Here is a 19,133-nt window from a genome sequence, read left to right as displayed (position 1 = left end):
TTTTTATCCAATACTTCAAACAAAACATTTTCCCTACCCTCAGTGACTCAGTTTTATATTCACACATCCTTGTGTTTATTACCACTGTTTTTGAAATCTATACATACAGGGTGCCCCATGAGGAATAGTCAATATTCAGGACTATGACAGGAATGATCATTTGAAGCAAAAACTTCATATGGATATATGCCCTATTCTGAATGGTTTCTGTGATAGATTATTCAGCACTTCGTCAAGTTTATGCATTTACAACTGTTAGTAAACATTACCACATGTGCCCAGAATGAGATTTGCACTCTGCAGCGGAGTGTGTGCTGATATGAAACTTTCTGGCAGATTAAAACTGTGTGCCCGACCGAGACTCGAACTCGGGACCTTTGCCTTTCGCGGGCAAATGCTCTACCATCTGAGCTACCGAAGCACGACTCACGCCCGGTACTCACAGCTTCACTTCTGCCAGTATCTCGTCTCCTACCTTCCAAACTTTACAGAAGCTCTCCTGCGAACCTTGCAGAACTAGCACTCCTGAAAGAAAGGATACTGCGGAGACATGGCTTAGCCACAGCCTGGGGATTGTTTCCAGAATGAGATTTTCACTCTGCAGCGGAGTGTGCGCTGATATGAAACTTCCTGGCAGATTAAAACTGTGTGCCCGACTGAGACTCGAACTCGGGACCTTTGCCCTTCGTGGGCAAGTGATCTACCACCTCCGCTGCAGAGTGAAAATCTCATTCTGGAAACAATCCCCAGGCTGTGGCTAAGCCATGTCTCCGCAGTATCCTTTCTTTCAGGAGTTCTAGTTCTGCAAGGTTCGCAGGAGAGCTTCTGTAAAGTTTGGAAGGTAGGAGATGAGATACTGGCAGAAGTAAAGCTGTGAGGACCGGGCGTGAGTCATGCTTCGGTAGCTCAGATGGTAGAGCACTTGCCCGCGAAAGGCAAAGGTCCCGAGTTCGAGTCTCGGTCGGGCACACAGTTTTAATCTGCCAGGAAGTTTCATTACCCCATGTGTTTTACAAAGTATCAATTTAAAAATATGTATTTTTAACACATTCACACATGCATTTGTGGGACACTGATAAATGCAGAAAGTCACCATGTGGTGGCAGTGAGCCTATTCTGCATCATTTCAACAATGTGTTGCAGTTCCTGCACAGGATGCTGAACTTCACTTGCAGAAGAAATAGAGGAGCATGGAAGAACACCTGTTTCATGCAATGTGAGAAAACTTTGGTAAACACTCTATGACCAGAAATTCTATGTGTCACTATTCTTCGACACCAACAAGTGCACTACCATTGCAGAGGCTGTAAACTTACATCATATATACATATTCTTCTTTAGTGTAGAAGTGTGGCGTTTTAGTTAGCAGATGTACAAACACGGTTAACCAATGCTCCCTTCTGATATACTTTCAATCCCTTGCACTGCTTCACCCACCAAACACCATGGACAACTGTATGTATAATGGGCTATTTTAGTGGCAGAAGGACATTATGAGCAAAGAGGTTGAAAGCAATGAGGTGGCTTGCAGTAGAATAAAACTTTAAAGAGGCTGGGTGGGCAATAAACATGTGTGTGCATCAATAGACCAAAAACTAATCTGCATTAAATGTGATCTATTTCAGAAACCATTCAGAAAAGGGCATTGTCCATAGGGTACTTTTTGCTTCAAACAAGCGTTCCTGCCAAATCCCTGAATATTAACTCTTCCTCCTGGGATATTTTGTATAGTATTTCCCTTGTGTTTATTATTTGGTTATACTTATATTCTAGTAGCCATTATAAACATTGATAATTACAGTATTAAGAGTTAGTAATCGATTTAACATACTGTACATGAAGTCACTTGAAGTTTCTGCACAGAGACAAAATTAAAAGCTTCTTTTTTTACTTACTTATATTCTTTCAACAAATTTTAATATGATTCTCTTCTGATACTGAAAAGAACATATTGCTGACAGAATTTAAAGAAAATATATTCAGTTCTGACTCACTTTGCAGATGAGATAACTTCCGAATGTTCATCTGACTGGAGAATTTTTGTCAGATGATTTACTACTGAGTCCTCATAGGCAGCCATAGAGAATGCTGGGTCAGTCTGGGACAGTTTTCGTGCAATAGTTATACTCCTTTCAAAAGTCATGATGCTCCACCTATGCAAAGAAACAGTTTTAATATTTTCACATGAAACTGCTTAAGTAAATTTTTTCTATACAAGAAATGTGGCTGATAGTCTAGAGCTGTTTTTTCTGAGTTGGGCTCCAATGATTAGTTTTGGTCAAATGACAAACTGAATACAGGTGTTCAAAAAACAGTTTAGAAAATACTATGCTTTTCACACTGTAGCAATAGTTTGAAATTGGACCTTTCTGTATGAGCATGATAATTATTTTGACCACAAAGAAAAATCCAGAAGATTTGATGGCCTTGCCTTCTCAAAGATCCAATTTGAGTTTAATCTAACATCTCTGGGATGAATTAAAGCATTGGCTGCATCCTGGATCAATTTGCCCCCCAAAAAATCAGAAACAATTATTTACCACATATGAAACAATTATTTACCACATATGAAACAAGTAAATAATTCCACCTAAGCTATATACTGCAGCATCATGCAATGGATCCAACTATTCACCATACTTCAGAAAGAACAAATTAATTCTGCCTTCAGTGTATCAGAGATTCATAAAAAAACTTCCCCGAGATTAAACATAGTAATAGTATCAAAAGGCTGTCCCCTATACAGGCCACACAATGGTCCAAACAGCTGATAGGGGTGCCAAGGTCAGATTCGTAGACAGGTGTGCTGCTTGGTGCCTCAAACTGAGAGATGCACTCAAACGCAAAATTTCTATACAATGTGTATCACAATTAGTATAGCAAAAAACAGCTACGTAAAGTTCATGAGGGAAAAGTGGGGTGGAACGTGCCAAATGAAAGTTGCTTGTGTGTAAAAATGTTCTCGGACCGGTCCTCTCTAAATATTATTGGTTACATGACTGTTACCTTTGGAAAGAATAACACTGACTTTGCAGAGACTTTTAGCCACAGACTATACATGTACTTTTAGTCTATACACTAATTCTCCACCATATCTTCTGACATTATTTTAATTAATTACTTAAAAACAATGTTTACTTTAAGAGAAGAAAAATGATGCACCTCAAAGGAGTTGTGCAGCTATGCAAATCAGCCACAAAATGATATTCAAACAGGTATAAAAAAAATAAATAAAAAAAATATTAATTAAAAAAAAATGTAAAGTTGTAAACTTTGGCAGCTGATGGACGAATGTGTGATGCTGTAGTGCAATTTCATTGTGCAGATGCCAAGGATAGTAAACATGGGACATGTCAATACGAGAGCATAAAGTCTTCATGAATTTCATTCCATGTACTCAGTTGGACAGTAAATATGCCCCCCCCCCCACACACACACATGAACAATATACCAGATACCAGCATTTGAGAGAGGATATGTAGTTGGGCTCAAAGAAGTCGATAGGAGTAACTGTCAAATAGCTCAACATTTGAATATGAGTAATGTCACTGTTTCATTATGTTGACAAGAAGGGTCAAACATAGTGTCAAAAAGAAAGTTGTCGACCTAAAGAGAGGATGGAACATGAGGACCAAGCAAACATCAGAGAGGCACTCTGAGTCCCCCAATTCATCATCAGCACACAAGTGGTGCTTCATTGACCCTAAAGACCATTAATAGGTAGCTCACAGAAAGGGGGCTGAGCCCACAGCACTGCTTGCACCAGCTACCATTGACCTCTGTAAACCGACAAGCCTGATTGTTTGCAGTGGTACTGGGCACAATTGAAGACATGCCTGAAGAAGCCCATACAGCAGTGGGATATAAACCTGACAATCACTCGCAATACAGCGCAACGACCAAGAGTGATGGTCTGGGTAGCATTTCCTTTCATAGTAGGACCCCTTTGGTTGCCACCTGTAACAGCCTTAGTACACAGCAGTATGTCATCAATATTCGGTGCCCCGTTTTGTTGTCCTTCAAGGCAAGCCATCCTGGGCTAACAATTCAACAAGCTAATGTTCATCCGCACACAGTGAGAGTTTCTACTGATTATCTTCATGCATGCCAAACCCTACCTTAGCCAGCAAGGTTGCCGGATTTCTCCCAACTGTGAATGTTTGGAGCATTATGGGGGTGGGGGGCACCTCCAGCCAACTCAGGATTTTGATGATCTATTGTACCAATTGGGCAGAAATTGGCACGATATCTGTCAGGACAATGTCCAACAACTCTATTAATCACTGCCAGGCTGAATAACTACTTGCAAAATGGCCACAAGTGGGCCAACACATTATTGACTTGCTCAATTTGTGAAGCTCTTTCTCTTGAATAAATCATGCAATTTTTTTGAAATTGTAGTCATCACATCTCCTTATTTCCATCTCATTCAGATAATTCCTTCACAGTGCATTGTTTTTTTTTTTCTTTTTTTCTTAGTGTGTATTTACTGTGAACCTGCTTACAAAGAATTAGCACTGCTAAAGCATATCTAACCTGTCAAGCATTTTTGTGCTGGCCTTCTCATATCGCTCCAGAAGTTGAGGCAGATTGCTGTCATCATCACAAGAGCTGCCCCATCCCAGCACTCTGGCAAGATCATTGCCAGTGCCCAGTGGCAATACTCCTACCTGGCATTGCTTCTGTAAAACATATATGTAGTGACCAATTACAATCTTTGCAAATACTTCTCATATCTTTACAAATATTTCAGTACCTTACAAATATATCACATTTTCTAAGGAAACATACTGTAGTCAGTAAGTTTCATAGGAAAATACACTGATCAGCCAGAACATTATGATCACCTACCTAATAGTGTGTATTTCCACCTTTGGCACAGATAACAGAGGCGATGCATCATGGCATAGAACCCTTAAATTCACATATTCCTATTCCTGTGACATGGTGCAGTATCTTGTGGAAAAACGCCACTGGCATTGGGAAACACGATAATCATGAAGGGATATATGTGGTATCAACCAGTGTACGATACTCCTTGGCCAGCACAGGGCCTTCCAGGGGCTCCACTGGACCCATGGATGCCCACATGAATGTTCCCCAGAGCATAATGGAGCTGCCGCCAGCATGTCTCCGTCCAGCAATACAGGTGTCGAGGAGATGTTCTCCTGGAAGACGATTGATTTGCGCCTTCCTGTCAGCATGATGAAGAAGGCATTGGAATTCATTTGACCACGAAATGCTCTGCCACTGCACCAACATCCAGTGCTGATGGTCACATGCCCATTTCGGTCATAATTGCCACTAAATTGGCTCTTGCATAGGACATCGGCTGTGGAGGCCAATTGTTAGGAGTGCTCCGTGGACTGTGTGTTCCGACACACTTGTACACTGCCTAGCATTATATTTCTTCTGCCACAGTTTGCCATGCTGTCCAGTTTTACCAGTTCGCCTGGCCTACAACCTCCGACATCCATAATGAGGGATGGCAGCCCCACGATGTCTGGTAAAGGTTTCACCACATGCTGAAAACACTCGCCACAGAACTCCTTGAACATCTTAAAAGTCATGCAGTTTCGGAAATATACATGTTGAGCCTCTGGGCCATCCCAATCTGCCATTGGTCAAACTCAAATAGACTGTGTGCCTTCCTCATTTTACACACAGACAGCTAGCTCACTGATGGTTCATGCACTGTGCATGTGTCTGACAAGCTGTCATTCCTTGGCAGGTGATGCTCCTATCACCTGGAAGTGTTTATATCAATAGTAGGTCAGTCGTCGTAATGTTCCAGCTGATCAGTGCATAATCAATATATATCTATAAGGCACAAATTTCAGACATTCGCCAACAAGAGGCAAGTCTACAATGCTCTGGAACCAGTCTCACTATTAATTAACAAGACTATCTGTTTATTACATGCCCAGTTTGATGAGATACTGAAAACAAAAATAAGAAAGAAGTTAGTACACAAACTCATTATATTATGAAATACAAGCATGTGTGTGCCTATGTGCCTCTAGTTTCTAATAATGAGGTTGTGTTTGTGTGCACACATACGCACATGTGACCCTGCTTTTATCAATATGTAGTACAAAAATACTCCAATATTTTAATAAAACATACCGTAAGGCAGAAGCTTGCACATTAACTCAGAAATTAGCAATCTGATCAACAAGTGGTTTAATTTCACATGAGTAAGTGGAATGGAAATTGAATAAACTCTCCCAACATAACATTCCAATTAAAATTAAAGAAAAGGTTATAAACGACCACTTACAAGTAGCAACTACTGTTATCTAAACATTTCCTCAATGGCATAAAGAAAATATGGTTAAACAGCTCAGAAGAAAAATCAATGCATTATATTGAAAATACACTCCTGGAAATTGAAATAAGAACACCGTGAATTCATTGTTCCAGGAAGGGGAAACTGTATTGACACATTCCTGGGGTCAGATACATCACATGATCACACTGACAGAACCACAGGCACATAGACACAGGCAACAGAGCATGCACAATGTCGGCACTAGTACAGTGTATATCCACCTTTCGCAGCAATGCAGGCTGCTATTCTCCCATGGAGACGATCGTAGAGATGCTGGATGTAGTCCTGTGGAACGGCTTGCCATGCCATTTCCACCTGGCACCTCAGTTGGACCAGCATTCGTGCTGGACGTGCAGACCGCGTGAGACGACGCTTCATCCAGTCCCAAACATGCTCAGTGGGGGACAGATCCGGAGATCTTGCTGGCCAGGGTAGTTGACTTACACCTTCTAGAGCACGTTGGGTGGCACGGGATACATGCGGACGTGCATTGTCCTGTTGGAACAGCAAGTTCCCTTGCCAGTCTAGGAATGGTAGAACGATGGGTTCGATGACGGTTTGGATGTACCGTGCACTATTCAGTGTCCCCTCGACGATCACCAGTGGTGTATGGCCAGTGTAGGAGATCGCTCCCCACACCATGATGCCGGGTGTTGGCCCTGTGTGCCTCGGTCGTATGCAGTCCTGATTGTGGCGCTCACCTGCACGGCGCCAAACACGCATACGACCATCATTGGCACCAAGGCAGAAGCGACTCTCATCGCTGAAGACGACACGTCTCCATTCGTCCCTCCATTCACGCCTGTCGCGACACCACTGGAGGCGGGCTGCACGATCTTGGGGCGTGAGCGGAAGACGGCCTAACGGTGTGCGGGACCGTAGCCCAGCTTCATGGAGATGGTTGCGAATGGTCCTCGCCGATACCCCAGGAGCAACAGTGTCCCTAATTTGCTGGGAAGTGGCAGGGCGGTCCCCTACGGCTCTGCGTAGGATCCTACGGTCTTGGCGTGCATCCGTGCATCGCTGCGGTCCAGTCCAATGTCGACGGGCAATTGCACCTTCCGCCGACCACTGGCGACAACATCGATGTACTGTGGAGACCTCACGCCCCACGTGTTGAGCAATTCGGCAGTACGTCCACCCGGCCTCCCGCATGCCCACTATACGCCCTCGCTCATAGTCCGTCAACTGCACATACGGTTCACGTCCACGCTGTCGCGGCATGCTACCAGTGTTAAAGACTGCGATGGAGCTCCGTATGCCACGGCAAACTGGCTGACACTGACGGCGGCGGTGCACAAATGCTGCGCAGCTAGCGCCATTCGACGGCCAACACCGCGGTTCCTGGTGTGTCCGCTGTGCCGTGCGTGTGATCATTGCTTGTACAGCCCTCTCGCAGTGTCGGAGCAAGTATGGTTGGTCTGACACACCGGTGTCAATGTGTTCTTTTTTCCATTTCCAGGAGTGTAAATAAAAAAACATGTTACTAGAAGTCTCAACCAATACCTCTTCTGGAAGTAAAATTATAATGAACTGTTGCAAAAACAAAATTCCTGTTATATTCAGTATCTTCGATAGAATACCTGGTAGTTGTTCTCTTAATTAAGTAACGTATTAACTGAAATATGTTAAGTATCACCAGCTTGGAGCATTTTCTGAGAGAAATTAAAATACATCATCCTTAAATCTCTTAATATAAAGGACAATGAAAAGTTGTCAGTATTGACTCATCTGCTTCATTGCCATAATAATAAGAGTAATAACAATAATATAGTTTAAAAAATAATTATTTAGTACTCAGAAGGATTGCTATTCTAGGAATACCACTTATATATTCACCACATACAAGAACCAATTGTGATTGGTCCAAGGTATTTGTACAAATCATTACATTTTGGTAAAAAAAAAACATGGCTTTAATACGTATTTAATATAGCAAGCACATGTTTCACATATTATTTAACTTTACAAGATGTAGTGGTAAACAGTTCAACTAAAGGAGGTAGTACAAAGTAAAATTAATCATATACACTTAGTAGTATTCATTGTACAGAAATAAGTAATGTATACTGCTTATTCATGAACATCGTGTAGACAGCTACTTTAGAAACTAGGCATACTAACAGCAGCCGCCCAATAAATTTAATTTAGGATTGATTTTGTTGCTAATAACCAGCCAGAATCTAAAATAATGGTAAGCATCACATATCTAGCACTATAAACAAAATTATTTTCCAATATTTCCTTTTTTCATCCTTATGAAAATAATGAAACTAAATTAAACAAATAAAGTTAATGAAAATAGTCTGTAAACTATCCAGCTCCATGTGGAGATGATCTCATACAAATGGTTTATTGAGCATGAAACTAACTTATAAAATCTTTTTAATAGTCTCTTGACTATCACAGAACAGTCTTTCCTCACCTTGACTAATACCCTACTTCAAGACATTTCATTTGTATTGACAATTGTTGGGGCTGCATGGACTGACATTTTTTTGATTGTTTTATGTGTTTCCAAACTTTGTACACCCACCGTCAGTTGCACTCTGTGTAACAGAATTACTGAAAGCATCTTGTTACCATATTGTCATGCAGAACTGTGTCTACAGAAAACAACAAAGTAAGAACTAAGATGGCATTACGTAGATGGTCGTAAAACACTTCATCCATAATGGACTGTTTACTGCAGACTGCAAATGGTTGAATAATAAATACATAGCATCAATGTTATGCTGTTTGAGACTTTCCTGATGTAATAACTACTTTACTACTTCACAGGCATAATGTCGGATAATCTCTGGGTGTCGGCATGAGGAGCAGTAGTACTTGCACGCAAAGCCATAGGATAAATGTAAAATTGAAGTTGGAAATGGTGTAAAACACTCTTTTTTCAAGTGGAAACAAATTTCCTGAAAAAAGGAAAAAGTAAAACAAAGTGTGATGCTGCAAGTACAGAAGAGAATATATATACTAACAAGGAATAGTCCAGTCAGACATGTCAAAAACTGCCCTGAAACTTTTTATACAGGAAAAACACTGTGAAAGAAATACACAGTTAAAATTTTAGCTGCAAAGATGCATTGTAAGTATTTTTTTTAATATTGAAAACTGACAAATTTGTAGCCCACCAGGCAGCCGGAGAAATGTGTACCACTAACAGGGCTGTGGCATACTGTGCATACACAAATGGCAGTCGGATGTACTTGACTGATGGTGCATCAGTAAACAGATAGCAAGACACAATGCAATCATAATTGTAAAGTGAATTTTGATAAATGTTAACAGTGGGGATAAAACTGAATTAATATTCATTGTATTTTCTTCATAGGAGCCTGCTAATAGCATCTGTCTTTTTCAGTAATGCAGACTCCAATTAATGTTCCCAGTCTTGCAAAGACAATATATGAAGAACATGGTATGCAGTTGAAATCACCTAATTCTCCTGAAGACCTATATACATGTTATTTGTTAGTTAATTTCTTGGACTTTCGTCTGAATGATGTTGACCTTTCATTAGAAACTGTGGGAACTTAAGAAGAAATATGTCATGCCTTTGATGATTCTCCAAATTGTGAATTGTGTTTTGAATGACAATTATTGTTCCAATAAGAGTCTGGAACAAAAATAACCTAGCCCAAAGAAAACATGAAGAGACATGAGTGACAGAGAATAGGCTGTGAATTTATGGTTAAATGAAGGAGGGAGAAAATGCTTAAAATTAAGCAGTATGCAAAGCTGGTTTCATTTTGTAAAATATGGATGTAGCCTGTATAAACAGAAGACAGACTTACACGTACTAAGAAATATGCATCAAAATGAAAGTAGCAAAAATGTCAAAGAAAATGTATTTGAAAGATTTAGAACTGCTTACAAGAGATACTGCATCATTACTGTGGGAGATCTACGAATTGCAGATGAGATGAAAATTTTTGGTTTCCATGCTTCTTTGACCTGATTAAGCAGATTCAAGCATTTAACAGGCAGTACTATAGAGAAATTTGTAGCTTGCTTGAATACGAAGCTTGTTGTTATTCCCATATTCGCTGGGTACAAAGCTGATCAGTCAAATTTCGTGAAAGAATTGCAGGAAAATCGCACTGTATCATTTCAGTGGGGAGGGGGGGGGGGGGGGGGGGGGAGAGAGAGAAAGAGAGAGAGAGAGAGAGAGAGAGAGTATAAAGAAGAGGAAAAAAAAGTCAGAGCTAGTTGTGCAGATGACGAACACTACAACACACTCGTATATAGAATGCCAGTGATAACTATTAGTAGTCTACTGTTTCTCTAGCTTTATATTTGTTGTTGGGAATGTCAAGGCAAATAATGACCACAAATAAAAAGAAAGCAGTCTTTAGTCGCAAAAATCTTATAATGGACGTGTTAAAATTAGGAAAAATGGGAAAGAACAATTTTAAACATTTTATTCAGAAAGACTGTTGATATAACTGGGGTTCCAACTGGAATAAGTAGTGTGAGAGAACATGCCAATAAGTAACTTTTTTGGCAATGAAAAACATTTTTCAGGGAATTCTTGGGCAATATAATATCTGATAACACTTTGTCATTCCTGCTTATCATTGGAACAGTGTTCTCAAACTGGAGATATTTGTGCATTATCGGTCTGCGTCACCACGTTTTATGAATATGATCAACTATGACTGCTTTGAAGTGTGATATGCCAAACAACGGCATCCATCCCCAATTTGTCTACATAAAACTAGTAATTCTGTGCCTGAAGTCATTAATTTATCTTTTATCAGATGTTCCTGGTGTAAGGAGAATGTCTGTTTTCATATTTCAATAGACACTTTGCATTTTTGTGATATCTACAGGGAAACAACAAGGAACTGTTGCAGTGTTAGTAAAATTCACATTATTCAAAATTATCATAAGAAATGTGATACAGTCATTATTGTAAAATAATGCATGTGTAAGAAATATTTCACTTCTACAAATTAAAGCCTTGATTGATGGAAGTTGTTTGTAATGCAACATCAAACATGGCCTTAATTTCTTTTCCTCTGCTAGTCACCTTTGTAAATACTACATCCAAAACAATTCACCTAGCAATATGACCCACAAGTTTTTCAAAAAAATTTATTATATACAACTTCTTGGTATGGCTTAGTTGTTTAAAATTCATATATGTGCAGCCTGCATTTTTCCCCTATGATATCTTCTCAAGGCTGTTTTGGCTAATTCATCAAGTTGTACACTAGGCAGGAAGTGCTGTAGAAACTGCTATTATCAGCAGTTTTCACTTGGCAAAAAAGAGCACCTTCAACATTTTTTAACAAGTACTTGCAGTGTGTCTTAACAGCTAAAATTTTCAAAATGCATTTCTTTGGTGAATTCTTTCTATGTACAAAATTCCATGTAGGTTTTAACATGTCAGACTGGACCACTCCCTTGTAAGTGTATTTGGTGCAAATATTTAAATGAGTTTTTACTATGTATAAATGTCCAAATTTTTCTGCAGCGTAGCTAACATTTATGATCCAAAAATGTTAGTTTTCAGTTTGTATAAAAACAGTGGTATTTTCAGCAGATGGCAAAACACATAACTTTGTAGACTTCCTTATATATGCAAGACTGTTCTGTAAGTTAACAGGCTATTAGTATATATTGTCCTGTGTATACACTATTGTTTATCTGTAAATGTAATTATTATTAAAAAATTGTTTTATGTATGAATGACAAATTTCTAACAAATTTGCTTATTCTGTATTAACTGGCAACATGACATATCTAATATCATCATACAGTATGAACTATGGACAAAAAAAATAAACTACACTGTACTACATGATAAACCAAAGTGCAAACAGGCCGACAGTGATTCAGACATACGAGGGTTGTTTTTTAAGTAAGGGCCGTTCGCGCGTATAGTCCCGTAGTTTGCGCGGACGCCGCAACAAGCCACCGCGCCAATTGCTGGCATCCTTCCCGTTCACACTGATGCAAGTTGCAGGTTTGTAGCTGACGTGTACGCATCGCTGTGCTACTTTATAATGTTTACGAGTGTTGAATCGCCCGCCGCGTGTGAGATACGGTCAGTGATACGTTTTTTGACCGCGAGAAGCCTATCAGCTGCAGAAATTCATCGTCAGTTAACAGAAGTTTATGGATTGAATGCAATGAGTGAAAGTAAAGTGCGTCAATGGGTTAGAGAGTTTAAAAATGGCCGTCAAAAAGTCCACGACAAAGAATGCTCAGGCCGGCCCTCTGTGATCACTGATGATTTGGTGGCTGCAGTCGAAACAAAGATTTGTGAGGACAGAAGATTCACAATTTCCACTCTTTCTTTGGAATTTCCACAAGTTTCAAGATCAGTTTTGTACAAAATTGTGTCTGAAAACCTAAACTTTAAGAACCTGTGTTCTCGGTGGGTACCCAGACTCCTCACACAGGACCACAAAGGGAAGAGATTTGCCACTTCATTGGACTTTTTGATTCATCATGAGGAAGAAGGGGATGACATGTCGAGTCAAATTGTCACTGGAGATGAAACATGGGTATCCCACATCACTCCCGAAAGCAAGCGACAATCGGTGGAATGGCGACACACAACCTCACCCTTCAAGGTCAAAGCCAAACAGACATTGTCGAAGCGCAAGATTATGGCAACTGTGTTCTGGGACTGGCGCGGTGTTTTGCTAGTGGACTTTATGCCACGAGGAACGACAATCAACTCAGATGCCTACTGTGCAACTCTAAAGAATCCCCGCAGAGCAATTCAAAACAAAAGGCGCAGCATGCTGACAAAAGGAGTTTTGCTCCTGCATGATAATGCTAGGCCTCACACCTCTCAAAAGACTTGGGATTTGATTGATTCTTTTGGCTGGGAAGTTTTGGACCATGCACCATACAGCCCCAACCTTGCTCCTAGCGATTTTCACCTTTTCCGGTACCTGAAACACCATCTTGGCGGGCAGCACTTCAATGACGACGATGAAGTGAAAGCGGCCGTGAACTCTTGGCTGTCGGAGCAGGTGGCCGAATTCTTTGAAGAGGGAATTAAAAACTTAGTTGTATGGTATGACAAGTGCTTAAATAAACAAGGCAACTATGTAGAAAAAAGGTAAAAGTGTGTAGAATCAGAAAATAAAAGATTTTTTACAAAAGTATTTGTATCTTTTTTTAAAATAAATACGGCCCTTACTTAAAAAACGACCCTTGTATTATGCATACTTCCATTAATTATTTTGATACGGGTTAATCTTCTGGTAAGAACTCAGTCCTCAGCAGGTAAGTCTTTAAGATGCAGAAAAAAAGCTGTGTCTGCTATTTGCAATTTAAAGAAACTTGAAACATATAGATCACACTTCATTCAACTAAAAATAATGAACCTATCAAGCTACAACGTGCCCCATCTGTCCAAAAAGTTTCTAGAGTTGATTAATAAAATACAGTAAAGTTAAGATGGTGATTGTAATGCTTCAGGTATTCTACATAGCTTCATCTCACTTGAGTACAATGCACAGAATGTTCATATAACCATGTGAAATTGTCATAAAAGTCCTGTTTTGGGATGTTGTTCAAATCCTGTGTCACACTGACCTGAATGCCAGTTATGTCATCAAAGTGTTAACCCTTCATGTGAATTTCCATGCTATGTCATTTTATGGTAGGTTCACATTTGTAACACCAAGCCTCATCACCAATGATGATACCATTGGTCATGGGAGCTGTTGTAAGAGACATATTGATTCAAGTATGGAAGGAAATGGACTATTGACTAGATATTTGCCATGTCATGAAGGGTGACGATATTAAGTCTTTATAAGATATGTAAAAAAAAAATTTGATATACTACCTTACTTTTTGTTCGTAAAGGATTCTAGTATCATTTCAGAAGGCCCAAGAACATTCTTTAGAAAAGAGTACATTCTTTTCCAGACACCTTGTATATATCTCAAAGCAACTTTGATAAAAATAAAGTTTCATAAACAGTCATGCTCATGGACAGTACAGTAAAAATACAAGTTCTAGGTATATTACACATTTTAGAGAGGTAGTCACATAACATTCAAATTTATGTTAATAAGATGATTAGCTGCAAGTAGTTATACTTACATTAGATTACAATGAAAAAGCATGAACATAAAATATTAGCAATGAAAATATTTTCCAGTATGTGATGAATTATATATTGCAGTCGTGCATAGCTTCTTTCTCCCTTAGTGCCACGATATTAAAACATGAGTTGTAAGTAAAGTGCTCACATGCATATCAAGACGATCAATCTCTGACAGCACCCAGCCCACTGAACCATCACCACTGCACACCAGGATTCTGAATGGTTCAAAATGGCGAAAGAGACGCAGTCTGAAATGAACACCAAAAAACTGTTTTCCTTTCTGTATAATTCATTATACATTATGATAGTGCTAAAAGTACAAGCTTCATTTTAATCATTTATATGTGTTAAGGGACAAAAATGATGGAAAGTATGATGTCAAAAATTTATTAATCCTAAATATAGAATAAAAACTGTCATTTTAAACTGAATGACAGAATGGTTCCTGAACAATCAAGTTACCTATCTCACAGAAGATACTAACATAACTAAACTCACTATGCATGGAAACAGCACTACCAAAATATTTAAAAGATGGCTTTGAATGACTATTCACATTTTTCTAGTTATATCAACCTTCTTCCCATGTATTTTATGAAGTCAAGCTATGTGTTAAAACACAGAAATGCTGACACTAAACCAATAGCTTCAACACACACAAAAGCACAACAAATCATTGCATGCAAGCTGTCATTTGGAAAAAGATAAAGTTTATGAAGTATACAAACATTCAGTGAAATTGCAACAGTAAGAAATATTGTGTTGATTTTGGATTGAATGTCTCAGTTTGGTTAGCATTTTACAGGATACATCAGCTGTCATTGTTGACCCCTGGTCCATGAAATCAATCAAAGAGATGCCCTTTTCATCCCAAAAAAACAGGATCCATCATTTTTCAATTCAAGAATGGAGACTGTTTAAACTTTTTTTGTTTGATTGAACTTGAATGGCACCACTGCATTGACTGTTGTTTCGATTCTGGACTGGTGTATGATATCCATGTCTTATCATCTGTAACAATGTGGGTAAGCAAATCATCTCCATCTTTTTTACAACACTCCAAAAACAGTCACGCACTTTGCCCTTTGTGCTGATCAAATGGTTCAAATGGGTTTGAGCACTATGGGACTTAACATCTGAGGTCATCAGTCCGCTAGAACTTACAACTACTTAAACCTAACTAACCTAAGGACATCACACACATCCATGCCCAAGGCAGGATTCGAACCTGTGACCGTAGCAGTTGCGCGGTTCCGGACTGAAGCACCTGGTACCGCTTGGCCACCGCAGCCGGCTTTGTGCTGATCAGTGAGCATTTTAGGAAACAACCTCGCATACAGTTTTCTGATAGCCAACCTGTTCAATGACAAGCAACATTTTGGAATTCGTTAGCCAGACCACAAGTCATCAATTGCCGACTGCTTTGAAGTTTTTGGTTCACTTGATCACAGTGTCATCAGTCTGAATAATGGGCCTGCCACCCAACTGTTCATCATGAACAGCTGTGTGCCCATTTTGAAATCCTCAACAGCATTTTCAAACTAATCTGTCTTTCTTTACTTCAAGTCCATACACTAGATATAGCTTATGATGTATTTCAACAGCTGAAGATCCTTTTGCTACCAAAAATCTAATCACATTACACACTTCACAACTGGTGGGTCCTATGATTGTCTCAGCCATTGTGATTTGCTCTCACTGATTGGCAAATGACTATTGGAAATTTGTGATAAGTTCCTATCGGACCAAACCGCTGAGGTCATCCAATCCTAGGCTTACACGCTACTTAACCTAACTTAAACTAACTTATGCTAAGGACAACACACACACACATGCCCGAGGGAGGACTCAAACCTCTGACAGGGGGGAGCCGTGTGAACTGTAGGCAATGCGCCTCTGACCATGCAGCTACCCCACGCGGTAATGATTACTGAATCAAATCAACACTGCAGTAGTTTCCTAAAGAGTCGGTAGACAATGCTGCATGTGTGAAGCTTCATTCAGGGCTACCATATTAATTAAATATCAGTCACTGGACTTTAGTTTTGGAATATGTCTCTTATACATGTGACTAAAGTGAACTTTATACCATAGTTTAACTAGTGACAATACAAAAATTATTAGGACTGCAAAACTGTACATGGCATTTGAATTTGAGAATACAACATTGTTTGAAGCCCCCATGTGCTGCAGTCAGAGCCTCTAAATATTTTGGAACCAGGTCAAGACGAGTCTACACATGTTCCTACAGATTCTGTCTTGATACAGTTTGTGTGAGAATCCACGAAATGTCAACAATGGTTTCTGGAGGGCTTTCAAGAACAAAATGCCAATCAGACATTTCGTAGGAAACACACAGTGCCCAATAAAGAAGGTTTGCACAGCCCGTATCACATGATCCCAAACTGCAAGATCAGACAGAATCAGCAGAGTGATGCCTGTGTTCACCTGTGTTACATTGCACACTGCCCCACCACTTGAGTCTGCATGTGCTTACCTCTCTGAAAGCAATTAGAGGTGACTTCTTAAATCTATGTACAGTAAAACTACAGAACCAATTAACTTTATATTAAACAGAGTGTCTTACGTACTAAGATGTTGTTTACTGTTTTCAACCGCCTAATATATATTAGATATATGGGATGAAATTCTTAATAAGGTTAATAAATACAGGATATATATGTGGACAAGTAAAAAAATTCCCAGGTTTCCCGGTTAAAAATACACTTTCTCCCAGGTGAAAATAGATATTTTCTGTGTTAAGTGAGAGTATATTTTTTCTTGGAACTGTAAAACTTATCAATCCTTTGAATGGCTATGGTTTTATACACTGGCGTACAATTTCCTGGCACTTTAGAAAACAAAACTCAGGGAAAAAAACACGTTTTGGAAAGATCTTTGACATGGAGAAACACGTACACTGCTTATTTTTGTTTTACGAAAGCGTAAATTTGAATTTCACCAAACACTGCATGTTACGTTCCGAAGCATTGAAATTGAGATTGCGATGTGCTTTTGTAAGCCTGTCATAGCTCATGTCACGTGATCTCGCCACCCGATGTCAGCGGATATTCAGAGCATAGAACATGTGATGTAATCAGCCAATAGCAACATCTCTGTTAAGTAGTGCGAACACACAAATAGGAAGAGTTAATGGTTGAAATTAATATGAAAAATGTTGCTACAAGAAAAAGAAAGCTTTCACATAGAATATTGGTCTCTAAGATTAATAAGCTGCAAGAGAAGCTAAGCTTTCACATATAAAGTTGATCTTTTTTGCTCATGTTACACTTTAAGGTGCATCACACAAATGTAACAGTAAAATTTTTAATGATGACATGAATGTCCGATCTTCAGGGCCTGAAATTTCTCTAAATGGTCATCCCCAAAGAGCTGATTTTTAAATAAGAGTCAAATGCTCTGTGATTTAAGAAATTCATTTTACATTATTGCACATAGTTCATCTTGAGTAAAAGTAAATTTACTTTGAAAGTAATGCTTTTCAAATCATTCGCAATATTTTTCAACGACCTGTTAGAAATAGGTTCATTTCAGCAGTTGCCAGAGAGCACCAGGCAACAGGCATCACAGCGCTTGCGCAGCTACAATGACATAGGAAGCGTGTATGTTCGTACAAGTAAAACATTAAAAGATCTTTCTTTATGTCATAAAAGAAACAAGACATTAGAGGATACTCCACGAGCACTGGAATTTCATGAACCATACTAAAATGCATAATTCAGCTTAAAGTACATATCTATATGTCCAGATTTGGATGTACATTTTCTTGGAGTACCAGCACTGTATTATATCATGTTTGGTTCTTTATTATGGCATAATGCCATACGTGCGAGAAGATGAAAATGTACACTTGAAATGCAACAAACAGTTGAAAGTAGCCAATAGTGTGGTATTAAACACTTCATTTCAAATAAATTGACTGCCTTAGCGGAAAAGATTAATAAATGCCAAATTTCTTTAGCAAACTGACAAAAATAACTTCACTGTTCTGCAAGGCGATTAATACTTGACTGTCAGAAAGGTGACAAGAGACAAGCAAGACAGTACACATTTTTGAATCCTTAAGTCCTGGCATTTTTTCCTCTCTAATCTTGCTACAGCTTTACATGGCATACTTTCCTTTCGGAGAAAGAATCTATTACCTCATCAAAGATTGTCAAACATTTTGCTGCATGAAAAAAACAAAATGTCATTGTCTAATACTGAAAAAGCTGTTAATACAAATAGTATCCAAGACTGGTGTGGTTTCTCAATCTGATTATGTGTATTTTGTCACTATCTGCTAGATAAAATGAAATAGACCTGCCTAATAGCGCAGCAATTGTAACACACACCAAACAAACAACACTGTTTTGGCACAAATGGTCATTTTTATAACACAACAGAATATAATTCATGAAGTACCAATATCAAATGCCTATTAGGCCTACTACAAGCGAAAAGCTTTTCGTTAGGAAATAGTTTCACATTTCATTCAAATGCTCCAGCTTCTCAAGCATGAGAACAAAATTTTTATCTAAGTTTGGAATCGACATATTCTTCCATAATTTCTGTGATGTCCCTATTTCTTCTCCTCCCTTATTCTAATAAACAACCTTTTCATCACTAATTCTGTAACTATTTCTGCCATTGTCAAAACTCATTCTCTGGTTAACTTCACTAACCTGCCACAATCACCAGTTTAGCTATTCCGCATTTATT

General features: G+C 39.0%; 1 protein-coding gene across 1 annotated transcript in view; it reads right to left on the bottom strand.

Annotated features, from left to right (window-relative positions):
- LOC126161517 (diacylglycerol kinase eta) overlaps positions 1-19,133 on the bottom strand; it is a 641,720-nt gene that overhangs the window by 195,902 nt on the left and 426,685 nt on the right. Inside the window, exons 9-11 of the mRNA XM_049917424.1 lie at positions 14,557-14,659; positions 4,537-4,682; positions 1,995-2,153 (exon numbers count right to left, since the gene is read on the bottom strand). Coding sequence (XP_049773381.1) covers positions 1,995-2,153; positions 4,537-4,682; positions 14,557-14,659 — 408 coding nt within the window. The remainder of the gene's footprint in view (positions 1-1,994; positions 2,154-4,536; positions 4,683-14,556; positions 14,660-19,133) is intronic.

The sequence above is a fragment of the Schistocerca cancellata genome, chromosome 2 (genome assembly GCF_023864275.1).
Source record: "Schistocerca cancellata isolate TAMUIC-IGC-003103 chromosome 2, iqSchCanc2.1, whole genome shotgun sequence".
NCBI classification, from domain to species: Eukaryota; Metazoa; Arthropoda; class Insecta; order Orthoptera; family Acrididae; genus Schistocerca; species Schistocerca cancellata.
Note: the sequence above shows the minus strand (reverse complement) of the source record. Positions and strands in the feature narration are given on the sequence as shown.